This window comes from Solea senegalensis, linkage group LG5 (genome assembly GCF_019176455.1).
Source record: "Solea senegalensis isolate Sse05_10M linkage group LG5, IFAPA_SoseM_1, whole genome shotgun sequence".
Lineage (NCBI taxonomy): Eukaryota > Metazoa > Chordata > Actinopteri > Pleuronectiformes > Soleidae > Solea > Solea senegalensis.
The window spans coordinates 25,833,092-25,846,872 of NC_058025.1; the positions used below are offsets into that span (position 1 = coordinate 25,833,092).

Genomic DNA, 13,781 nt, shown 5'->3' on the forward strand with positions numbered 1-13,781 from the left:
GCAAAGAAAACCAGAAAGTATTCACATTTAAGAAGCTGAAAAAAACTATTGATTTAATAATCAATTAATTAGAGTAATTGTTTCAGCCCCAGTGTAAACTGTAAATTAAGCCACAATATTTTTGTTTTTCTCAACAAATGTCACGTTTTGTAAAAGACACTCATTAAATCTAAAACAAGTGTTGTTCATAGGTTATTATGCTATTATTTTTCTGGTTTGGCCCACTTGAGATCAAATTGTGCTGTAAAATGAGTTTGACACCCCTAATTTAGATAAATATAACACAAGAAAGTCATCATCTACATACCTGCTGTTCCGGTCTCATTTTTCTCTGAGCTTTTGCCAAGTACATACTAATACATTTTTATATATATACATATATACATATATATATATATATATATATATATATATATATATATATATATATATATACACATATATAGACACATATATACATATATGTATATATATATATATATACATACATATATATACACATATACAGTATATACACATATATATGTATATATATACATATATACACATATATATATACATACATATATATACATACATATATACATATATATACACACATATACATATACATATATACATATATACACATATATACATACACATATATATATACGTATATATATACACACATACACATATATACATATATACACATATATACATATACATATATATATATATATATATACATACATACATACATACACATATATATATACATATACATATACATATATACACACACACACACACACACACACATATATAGCCGATATGTATGTTGTTTGTGCACCAGACAGAAATCCTTCACATGGGCAGGTCTGAAAAAGCACTTTACTCATTCCCAGGCTAAATTTGCCATCCTACATTCAGCCTGTGCCATTAACGACGGAGCGCAGACATCCACACACACACTCTTTTCATTTTGCGCGCATTCACATTACAATTCTTAATATTCTCAGGGAAAGTAAACAGCATGAAGCAAGAGCAGAACAGTAATGGAATGCAGCCCAGCAGGACAAAGACACAATTGCCAACTGCTTGTTTGCACTTATCTCACACTGATACGCGGGAATGCCCTCTGAGCGAATCATATCACGGCCTCGTGCTCAGTGGATCAGAGCGGGGAGATTTTTGAGGACAGCTGGCACCTGCTGTTAGTGCACAAATAATTATTTCTCCACATCACTGAGAAACCCCTCTCTTCATTGTCACTTAAAGCTGCAGTGCGTAGATTCTGAATCCTAATCCTTTCTATACCAAATTCTTCTGCAACACATCCAGTAATTCTCGCCGCCACTGTGACTGAGACTGAGCAAGAAACCAACCACCGGCCATTGCCATCCATGAAGAGCTGTTGTTATAGTGAAACTAATCAGGTGAACGCAGGTGAAAATCATCCACAGCTGCCACAACGTCCAGATACAGCTTTATTCCCAATTTGAATGAAACTGAAATAGTATTTTAGGCTAATCCTTCGTTATCAACGAGGGTCATTCTGTACGGCTTGGTGCGACTCTTTCCAATTTATGTGAAATGAAAGGCCTCCGGGTTAAAGAGGAGAATCTGCCGGAGCAGATAGTGGTTGAGGACGAGCTGTGGCGGGATGTGCTAACAGAACGGAGCACCACAGGGCCAGCGACTCGCGATTGCCACACGGATTCAATTGTGAGTGAACGCTGGTCAAAAATCCAATCCTCATTCAAGCTAGCGCACTGTCCCTGACCAACAAAGCAGCCTGAACAGCCGGGGGCTGCCAAATAAAATGAGGACTGGTGAGCAGCAAGGGCGGCAGGACAGCATGAGCACGTCTTCGCTAAAGCTGAAAGAAAAAAAAAACAAGATATCGGGGAAAAACGCATTGTAGATGCAGAAATTTAATTTCTTAATGTCACAAGTGTACGTTTGTGCTCAGTGAGTTCACTCAAAGGAGTTCATTAGGCTTGAGCTACTCCTGCCAAACTACCGTGTACACTGATTGTTCTCCGAGGTAGCCATTACTTTCACACTGATTAGAAACCGGTGACTGTGTCAGGACTGATTGTGGACACACTCAGACACACGCATTCCAATTACACCGAGTACAACGCGTCCGGCGGTCAAAGAGCACTTCACGACCATTTATAATCAACTCAGTTGATTCGAAAAATTAACAAAAGATTATTTTGAAGGTGTTTGTGTCGAACCTCAGTACCAGACATTTAACAATTCATAACCCAAATCTGGATCACCACTTAAGTCTAATAATTTGTTTCCTAATACCATAACCTACATTCGTTTATTCTAATCTGCCATACAAGCAGTTCATGCTTGGTGCGCAACGAGTGCCAATATGCTCTGAACCACTAGGCGGCGTACAGTGAAAGAGGTCTGCCAGGACCCAAGGAATGCCAAGGAATACAGACTTTGACAAAGCTGCTGGTTCACACCTAATACGCTTTATTTAAAAGAAAGTGTGACCAGAAATGTCTATGAAGACACATCTGTGTGTTTGATACCACATACGTGTAATAACATAGACCCAACTCATCAATCATTTAAATCAGTGGGGCCAAAGTCATTAAAAGGGCCACTTAAACCACAATTTGAACTCAAGTGGGCTGGACCAGTAAAATAATTGCATAATAACCAAAAAAAACAACAAGAACTCCAAATTTTTCCCTTTTGTTTTACATTTAATGAAGTATCTTTTTTTTTTTTTTTTACAAAAAATGTTATATCTTAAGGAAAATAAGTGCAATTTCAGAAATATTAGGCCTAAATTTACTATTTACACATGTGCATCACAACCTACAGATCACAGTGGATCGAAAAAGGCACAAACATTTAGTCACAGGTAATCTGGAAGTGAAAAATATAGCATTTCGCATTATGATTAGATTCTAATTCATAACAAATTCACCTGGGGGGCCGGATTGTACCCTCTGGTGGGCCGGTTATGGCCCTCGGGCCGTATGTTTGACACCCGTGATTTAAATAGTTGGTCACTAATTTAATAATCGATCAGTTGGGTCTACGTTATTACACGTACAGTGGCTACCCCCTAATGTGGGGCAGTGAGCTACCCAAAGCTGTGGAAGTAAGCGCCATTAAGCTGGATGCTGACCGCCGTAGAAGAAGAAGAAGAAGAAGAGAACCAATGCCACGCCTTGTGTAGCTCACGTGACGCGAGTGTGGGAGAAACATTTGAAAAATGGCGGAGAACAAGTCGTCAAGTGGGAGCACTTTCAAAAGAACAGCGTCAGGTGCCAAATGTGCACCAGCTGATCACCTGAAGAGGAAGCGCGTTGGAGCGATGGGTGAAGGAGATTCACTGTATGTCCATAGTAAGTTCATTTTATCCGATTAATAATCGACTCATTTCAAAATCATCGTTCGTTGCAGCACCATAAAAACCTGTAAGTGAAGACCACTCTATGGCGTGAAGTTCAGAGTTGCTTGCAACAACTTTCAATAAATAAATAAAAGATTCAAAAAAATAAGCATCGTCTGTAACACGATGTCTGCTTCGCTGACAGAAAATATATTAATTTAATGTTTTATATGTATATGCAAAAGAGTTCTGTATTACACTAATGCTCTTTGTTTACGTTATAAAATGTGCCGCGTCAGATGCACCTTTTGTACGTCGACTGTAATTCATTCTTTATGCGGCTGCACATGGGTTTCCTGTCACAGATGAGAGGGCACGACAAACTCTTGGGCCTTGTTCCCAACTAACAGCAGACAATAGTGATTATTCAGGAGCAGAGGGAAACTCATCTGTACTGCTGCAGCAGGGAACGCACCGCTGTGAATCCTAAAGCGGCGCGCCATTGTCGTCTCCACATAATGACTGTCAAAATTTAGCATAGTCTCAACAATCAATCAGCCACGCCACAAAGAAGTCAATGGGCCCTGACAATATGTACCTGTCAGATCATTGCCTCTAATGCACTAAGCTCAGATGCCTCTGATAGACGGTGACAGTTCCGCACACAACCGAGTGCTCCCCGCTCACAGGCGCAGTAAACCGCCTTTTGTCCCGGCACCTGCCTGTGATTACTTAACTCAAAGATGCGTTTGAGTTATGGATTCATCTCGGAAGACGCGAAGAAAGCAAAGTCTGGATGAAGAACAGCACAAAAGACACTCTGTCACAACTGAAGGGAAACAACGCACACACACTACCTGTGATACAAAAATGATTTTCTACAGACTGTGAATTCCATGTTGAATATTTAATGTTTGTTATTTTTTACCCCCAGATTTGTGCTTAAGGGACAAAACAGTCGCCAAAAAAATTTACGTTGTTTGAGCCTTAATGCAAAATCCCGCATTACTGCATAAAAATATAACACTGCGAGATGCTCACTTAGCAGCTTTTGTTTCCAGAGGAGGCCTCAACGCACAGACTAATGACATTTTATTAATGTGTTGACGTCGTGGAAACATAATCCGCTTCTTAACCTGTTTTTTTCTAATACTGCATTACGGTGAAACAACGAAAATACCTTTTAAATAACTTAAAAAAAAAACTGTATTTGCCTGTACAATGAGAATACATTGTTAAGTGTCTTAAGTGGTTGTTTGAACTAGTATGAACCTTATCCTTCTCATCGCCCGTGTTATGATAGTTTAAGAAAATCTACATTTGGTGAAATGTCTTTTTAAACTCAGAGTTCTGATGCACAAATAATGGAATGTTTGCTAAGTTTTAATGCTTGTAATTGATGACAATTGATTGGTACTGTTCTAATAAAACACTGATATAGAACCTTTAAAACCACATGCTTTTACAGACTGAGAAACATGAAGGCAGAAGCAACTTCAAATGTTAAATTGTAAGTCTTGTAAGCCGGCTTCTGTTTTAGATTTAGTCTTAGTCTTTTGGACTAAAATGCTTATGTTTTAGTCGATGAAAAATAAAAAAAAGGTTTTAGTCTAGTTTGAGTTAAAAAAAAGAAGTATAGTCTTTTAACGATGTCGGCAACCCATCTGACCCATCTTGAAACACAATTTTTTTAGGTTTTAATTGACAGATTACACGCACAATAATCTCGTTATCGTCATGAAATAATTCTTGTTTGTGATATCCAACGATCTGTGCAGGGCGTGACCCCGCCTTTCGCCCTATGTCAGCTGAGATTGACTCACAATAAAGCGGTAGAAGACGGATGGGTGGATACCGGAAGGCAGAGAAATAGAGCTTTGCACCCATATACGTGTCATTACGGTAGCCCCTCAGGACCATCCAATCACAGACAGCTTCTCAGGAGCATGTTCCTAAACAGTTGAATAACTGCCAGATATCGCAGAAGAACTCACACACTGAACATTATTTGACAATTCTACAGCCATTAAATCTAAATAATGGTCATAAGAGGCTCAACAAAAGTGCAGAAAAGTGAAAAACTTTCTCCATTTTCTCGCCTTAGCATTTGTGCGATCGGGCAATAAGGAGAGCAGCAGTCCCTCGATCAAAGCATATATTATTTAGACACCAGAGTCCAGAGGGCGACTCCCGTAAAAGACAAAATCCTTGTCTTTACCTCGAGCACTATCATGAAGCACGCATTTATGGTTTTAAGCAAAAAAGTTTTTTTTCTTTCGCTGCTCTGTGGACAATTCCTCAAATGAAATGAAGCAATCTCTCAATCTCTGCTGATATCGACATTCATTTTACTGCCTTTAATGTCCAAGTCTTTACATTTATTACGTTACTCTCCAGCGTATGTTATTAGATCTGAAAGAGCCGTCGTTCCCCTAAAGAAAGCTGTACAGAACAGAACAAAAGGGATGGTGTGGGAGTGTTGTTCGCGCTCTTTCAGATCACTTGATTTACATTACGCTGAAAGGTTATTGTAGAATTACCGATCTAATGAACCCTTTAATGTGTTACAGTAATATTTAATAGCGATGTTTGTGGTCCCCGGAGGATGAATCACAATGACTTTAATGACCACTGGCTGTCTATCATGACGCCAGCTACTGTGACAAATTAAACTTTCAGCAAACATTGAAATGCCTTTTTCTTTCAGCGCAGTTCAGTGCCCTTCTGTATAGTTTTACTTTTATTGCAAGATTATGGTCACTGACATTTGCATTTAAATGACAAATGACTTTGTATTTACTCGTAAGACACGACGTGCCGTTAATCATGACCGGTTCACATTTAAAATCCGTGTCAAGCCATAAAAATATCATTACTGACTTGAGAAAATGTGTTACTAACTAATGATTGACTTAGTTTAACAACATCAGCAACATTCTCTGCTCGGAAATGCAGAGTTGGACACCTTAAACAAAGCCTTATCCCCAAACTTCACCGAACCACGACTCAAACCTTAGTCTTACAATTCAATGAAATGAGGTTTTGGTCTCCATGAGGACACAGTTTAGTGGGGACCAAAGAGGGTAAACGCCACCGTTTAACTGTAAATGCTGCAGCACCAAACGTTTTAGTCGCAATTTAACAAGTTGTACAAACCAGTTCTAGCACGGTATGGCACGGCTCTATTTTGCTTTTCCATCAGTGATAGCACCTGGTAGCGCTTTAATGTTTTTTTGTCAACCTACAAGCTCTTGGTCATCCGGGCAACAACACCCCTGACTTTATTTCCCACTTTTCTGTCGCAATCTGTGGAATGATTGGACATTCCAGTGAAAGGTGCCTCAAATAGAAGCTGAACATCAGCTCCCTCATCAAAAAAGGGACAGCAGAGGATGAACTTCCTGAGGCAGCTGAAGAAGTTCAAGCTCCCATCTCTCTCCATGACCTGTGCACCTCCAGGACCCTGAGGCGTGCAGGTACAATCATGACCGACCCCTCTCACCCCGGACATCGGCTCTTTGAGACCCTTCCCTCTGGCTGCGGTCCATCCAGACTAAAACTTCACACCACCTCTGCTGTCAGTCTCAGGAACCAGCCCTCCCAGCCCATAATACAGCCGACATTTTATTAATGTTAACAAATGCAGAGTTATGCCAGAGTAACTTAAAAATAATGACAACAATTCCTTGTGTGTCACGCGTCTCAGACCAAACCCGAGCCGAGCCGTGCTAGAAGTGCATCGTGGAAAAGCTCCATTATACTGACGAGCAGAATCTCTGCATTTGCTTTGGACTTAATTAACGTTATTAACATTACAACATTATAAAATAATAATTAACATTATTATTTCTTTGATTTACAATGGAATGGATGGACTCAACTTACAACAACTTATATTATTTTACTATGATGTCAAGTGAACCCTTTTATTTTGGTTTTTACAGCTAGTGTTTTCCTTCTTCTGACTTCAAACAAGATTTTACACTGGGCATCCGAAATGGCTAAAAATGGAAAAGTCCAGAAAGTCCAGTCAATTAGCTCTAATAATGTCATCCGAGTTTATGAACTCATTTCTGTGCATCCGTGTACGGCTCGGCTTTAACAGTCTGCGGTGAACTGGCAGTGTCGAGGCGTTATGCCCCTCCCCCCCCCCGCCCGAGTCTGCAGACAGTCTGGCTGCAAACCGGCCGGCAGATTTATGAGGAGCAGCTCCTCCACACAGACACGAGTATTGTCTGATGATGAGGGAATATCAAAAACACTGCATCAGCACATTTGTCACTTATTACAATGACCACCTCCCGAGCTCACACACACACACATATTCACAGCCCCTCCCTTCAAAGCTTTTGCACGGATTTCCTCTATTCACCTTCCCCAATCATGAAATTTGATTAAATTGACTGTGAGATCATGACAGTTATAAAAAGCCAATTAAGACGGGGCAGATGGGCTTTGTGGAAATATTACAGAACATTATACTGATGATATATGAATTTATGGGGGCAAAAGGCCCTTTTTTTAACTCGGTGATTGGAACGCAGTGTGTGCCTCCCACACACACACTTTAGATGTAATGTGCATGGGGGAGCCGTACAAGGGATCTAAATGAGAGTCCACCTACTCGGTGTGTTTCATAAAACGGCCATTAAACAAAGAGTGCACAATGTGACACATAGAGCATTAAATATTTTTGTGAAGGTGGCTAATTTCACAACACTGTTCTCCTTCTGTGAGGCGAAACCACCGAAATGTCACATATCTCGGGCGTGCCTCGCAGCGGCGCGATCAAAGCACGAAACCCACAGCTATCCGTGTTCTCTGACCCATAAATAAACACCAGGACTGAGTTAACATGGCATTACAGGTCTTTGTACAATGCAAGCTCATTAAATTTTAATGACCATATGCTCCCTGGTACAAGTATTAGTGATGATGTCGCAGGCTGGAGCGGAATTAAGAACCGGGTAGTTCTCAGATCCACTGGAGTGTTGATGAAGGAAAGCTTCTCGGCTTAGTGGAGATTTTCCTCTAAATTCGACAAAAACGGTGTAAATTTGGAGTCAGATTACAATCTAGTGAAATGTATGAATATTCTGCCGTTGGATTCATTTGATTTAAAAATAGCTTGACAAGAAACTAATCTATGAACTACATCAGATTACATAATGACAATTATTAATTAATAACGACCCGTCTAGACTTCTGTAACGCCCTTTATGTTGGGGTTAGCCAGGCCTCCCTTTCCCACCTTCAGCCTTGTCCAGAATGCTGTCGCTCGCTTTTTAACAAGCGCATCTCCACTATTCTGGCCTCCCTCAATTAGTCTCCCAGTGCCTTACAGACCAGATTCCTGTTGTTTTATAAATAAACTGGTTTGGATTGGATCGTTTTCCTTTTTGACACACGTTTATTTTTTTAAAAATACATTTCTGGGCACTGCGTGACCTCTCCCTCTCGTAATTTCTCGGCCCTTACTTGCTCAAGGACATGAATTTCAAGGCTTAAAGGAGCGCCAGAGGCAAAGGATTGAAAACTGGACGTGTGCCACCACCAGTGCCCGAAGTGCAGTGGATCATTATGGAGACGGTTCGGGATCCAAACTCGTCCGTGGGTGGGGGGAGCATGAGAATCTCCGCGTGGTTAAAACAATGTTAGCGTCACGCCGGCAAAATAAAGCAAAGCTTGCAGAACAAGACACACTCGGTGACGGGGATAAAGAGGCGTGAGGGCGACAGACAGTACAGACTGTGTGCTTACTGCTTAAAGATGTAGACGGAGGACTATCCTTGCGTGACCCCCCCTTTGGATCATGTTAAGCTAAAGGATAAGAAAGGGAGGGGAGATTGGATATTCCTCTCAGGAGTCCCAGCGACGTGTCTCATCACAGCAAACCTCGTGGATTCAGAAGTGATAACATTGGATGCATACTGAACTGGAACGAAATCTGGGAGACGAATATAATTTGAATATTTAAAAAAGTCAATAATTGAATGCTGTAATTACTGTTCGAATGTGTATTTCGAGCCCGGTCCTCCTTCCTCTGCTTATCCACGTGTGAAAAACAAAATGCTTTGCTCACGCACGACCCTCGCAGAACAATTAAGTTTTATTAAAGTCGCAACAATCTCATGTTCAGGCGGCGGTAACGCACCCACAGACATCACCACGGCTTTCCATCGACAAACTGAAAAATGACAAATAAAAGATATCACTCGACAACGAGCAACATTAGCAGACAGGAATTACGCATTTTTTGCCTCCCTCCACATTGCGGGGTTTACAGCCGCTCGTCTACGGAATTGATTTATGTCAATATTTTCAAACGCTTTTTAAGAAGTTTGAAAGTTTGAAAATACACTCGTTCTTTGTGCTCTGTGATTTGTGGTGTTTTTTTGCTTGTGGGCGGGCCTAAGGAAGCTAAGGCTGGACATCCGACGAAATAATTGAAAGTATCTAACTTTCATAATCTGACAGTTCGGTATTTACAATTATTTTGTCAGTTGTGGACGGGGGAAACTTGGGGAACGAGATCCAGACGGATGATGACTTCCGGTCCATTGAGCTGTCACTCCAAACCTCTAGCCAATCAGCAGGCAGCTCCCTAAGGCCCACCCACAAACAAAAAAACATGTATAATCAAACAACAAAATTAGTTTTTTAATGATTAAATCGATATTTCTTTTGCTTCTTGAAAATATTGACACAAATCTAATTCCATCCTTGTCAGAATGCTATTATGGACAATCTGGTACACACTTTATTCGCAAAGACATGATGAAAATCTCAAAACGACTGAAGCCAAGACGAGCTACACGGCCGCAAACATTGCCAGATGCTTCGGCGACAAACTCGGGGGAGTAGAACAAGAGTCAGTGCTCTCCATCACCACGGACAAATTATATTAATGCCGTCGAGAGGCTCCTACAGGCCGGACAGAACATATAACAACCACATGATATCACGTTAAAATGTAAAAATGACAAGAGAAGATTGACAGTCCCAATATTGCTACTCCTTAGCTGTTTCTCCTCAAAGCTCATGGATCAACAAGCCGAGAACCCTGCATTACTCTGACTAGCTCTAATGTGCTGGGATTTGTCGTCGCTTTCCTGTAGAGGACAACTAGTAGCTAGAATTGGGAGCGGGAACATGATCTAAAAATCCGTTGTGCAGGTCTGTCTGGAGCACAGTAACAGTTCCCTAAACACAGTCACAACAGAGAACCACAATATTTCACTCCCTAATTATGGCTCCAATATGCTGCGCAGGCATTTCTCAAGCATTGGGCCTGAGCTTCTCATTTCCTGGAGTGCGTTATCAATTTCCATCACTGTTCACAGTGAGGAGCCGCGTCTTGTTGCTTTATGACGCACAATGCCCAATTAGGATCCGACTGTGTTGTTAGTGAGAAAGGTCTCGGCATATGGCAAAACATCATTACTGACACTTCAAGCCAATGAGTCAGCACTGACACTAAGGCATCATCTGTCCGTGCATACATGGGAGATGTCAGATCTGGAAAAATATGGCATTTTAATTATAGATTTTATAAAAGTATGTTAATAGGCTGAAGGCTTTTCTTTTAAAAAATGATAAAATGCGTCTGTTACCCTTCTCAATGCAAAAAAAGGAAAAATCATTATTTGCAGTGGTAAAAATGACTGTTTAATTTCAACATCCTATTTTTGGATGGGAACAAATTCTGCTTGAGTCTGATATTATCCAACAGGACACATTTAGCAACTACAACATTCTGGATTAAAGCCAGGAGGGATTCATTAGCTGGACCACCAGCTGCCCTCAGATCTGTGCACTCTGGCTGCAGCCACAGCAGCAGCAGCAGCAGCAGCAGCAGCAGCAGCAGCAGCAGCAGCAGCAGCAGCAGCAGCACACGTGAATGCTGTACTGTCCTCTCCATGTGGCACAAAACCATTGATGCCGCATCATGTGCAGTGAAACCAACAATTGCAGCGCATCGTTTAGACGACTCGGAGGTTTTTAAACACAGCTACTGTCGTGCTGTGATTGTAAGTAGGAGGATCTCACCTCTGCAGGACTGTGGATTTTCCTCTAGACAATAACTGAGAACTTTAATCTAAGAACATGACAAACTGTGAGGTAATAAAGGAGAGAATAGGACAGATAGCTGTGGACGTAGTGCAGGCGATAAGCGATAATTAGTACATTTGAATTTTACACTAAACCAATATAATCCAAAAATGATTCTCAGTGAATGTAAGTATAATACTGTACTACAAAGCACATCTATTCTTCTAAAAAAAAAAGGCTTTCCTTTATGCCCCGTCTCCCAGGAATCTGACTGAAACATGCAAAAGTGAGAGTATCTAAACACCTGTGCTGGCATCCCAATTTATTTTAGAATTCATTTTTAAATCTTGCTCCATCTCGCCTCAGTGATCTTTTACATCCATACTCGGGTCACGTTCACTGAGGTTCTGCAGAAAAAAATACTTCTTGTGGCACATGGAACCAGGTTAAAACACATTAAACCACTGTCAGTGTTTAAATCTCAGCCAAAAACCCACTTTTTCCTCCATAACCATGTGTAAGAGTTGGCAGTTTTAAGGTTTAATATTTGTATTGCTCATGTATTGTGTGTTTCACTGGTTTTATATTAAATTTTTTGTTGTTTTTAATATTTTTTTTTAGTTTACATTATTTTATGCATTTAGTTGATGTGGTTAAACTCTCTTTTTAAATCTGCTACAGAAATACATTTGGATTGGATTTCAGTCATTCAAATCATAGCAGACCAGCACTCTCACACAGAATTAACAAGTGAATGTTCATTTCCTTATTTATAGTTATTTTCCTGTTGTTTGGTGACAAATATTCACTGGTTATTGGACAAGAGGAAACATGGCTAAATTTCACTCACCTCCAAAAAGTAACAGTGCCAACTGAAGCGCAAGGATCTGCAACATGTTTCCTTTAGGAAAATAAAAATCCCCAAGAAAATAGGACGGAAGCCGAATTGGCTTAATTGAAATAACTAAATCCGACTTGCAGCATTTTTGTCCAGAGAAAAAAAGAAAGATTTTCCTCATACAGTCATTTATGTCAAGAATGAATAATAATTGAAAATGAAATAAAAAACCCACTTCGTCAGCAGACTTTTGTCAAGAAAATGTAAGAATTGAGGAGAAGGAAGGAAGTTACGCGCAGCTTTGGAGAACTCTGGAGCATCTTTGGTGGAGAACGCGTTCAGATGTCTGTCTCTAACACTATAATGCCTGTGCTGCGATACATTTCCTCGGAAGTTCTCACTGAGTTGGAATCTGTTTCAAAAAGAAAACACTTAAATAAGAAATGTATCCAAAAGTCCTCCGCCGTTGTATCCTCCAATTTACGCTGGTCCTGAAGTTGGCAGCTGTGCGACGTCTAAAGCCCAACGAATTGGAACGAATGGACCCAGTTGTGGTCCGACTCCGTGTATGGTGTGGTGAACGTCAATAAAAGTGGACAACTGCACAGGTCGGGAAACATCCACGCCCAGAAGTCTTCTCTGCATGAGTGCAACTCCTGCAGCAGCAGCAGCGGCGGCAGCAGAGCGCACAGATCTGCTCCCGGAGCCAAGCGTTCCGCCGCCACTTCCACTTCCCCTTTGGCACCAGGTGGTTTGTGTCTTCTGCTAAAGCCTCCAGCAAGAGCCTGTGGTTATGTAGACCGGCAACAGGCTGCGGGTTCTGTGGAGCTTACGCGCCGTCAGTGCGTCCAATGCGCGTCGAGAGAGGTAGACAAGGAGCAAAGCCACAGCAGTGACCAGAAGTACAGCGATGGCACACATCAGCAGGCGCGAGGAGGAGGAGGAGGCAGGAGCATCAACATTTATTTGATCACACTTTTAAACAAAAGGCAATCATTTAAGCCGATTAATCCAGTGAGAACTCCACATATTTGCGAGTTTTATTTTTTTTAAAATCAGTTTCATGTCGACGCCGTCACGCTCCGTGAACAATTCCCTGTAAAAGTTGTTACCGGACAATCCACTTGACTGCATGAATGCACCACTTGGCGGGCACTAGCGACCCCGTGTGGCAGCAGAGCGGAACTAACAGGCGTTGTGCAGCTCAGGTGTGGAGGACATAATGAGACACAGCAATTATTAATCACCTCAACAATCGATTAATCCGCCCATTGTTTTCTGGCTTCAAAATAAAATGAAACATTTAAATGTTTGGTCCACAAACTGAAAAACATTATTCATTTTACTGTCACAGAGACGCAAAGAAAGCAGCAAATGTTCAGATTTAACAGGCTGATATCACAAAAAAACATGTGATTAAATTGATTCACTGCAAAATAAAAATACTACAATTACACGTCGTTGTTCTGAGAGACGTGTATTTAACGCTACACTTATTATGGCAAGGCGTTGAAGTACTAGTAACTCAAGAAGTCT

At 40.9% G+C, this 13,781-nt stretch overlaps 1 protein-coding gene across 1 annotated transcript in view; it reads right to left on the minus strand.

The window, feature by feature from the left end:
* Positions 1-12,416, minus strand: part of si:dkeyp-14d3.1 (transmembrane protein 132C) — a 136,685-nt gene extending 124,269 nt beyond the window's left edge. Inside the window, exon 1 of the mRNA XM_044027168.1 lies at positions 12,258-12,416. Coding sequence (XP_043883103.1) covers positions 12,258-12,303 — 46 coding nt within the window. The 5' untranslated portion in view covers positions 12,304-12,416. The remainder of the gene's footprint in view (positions 1-12,257) is intronic.
* Positions 12,417-13,781: the final 1,365 nt, after the last annotated feature.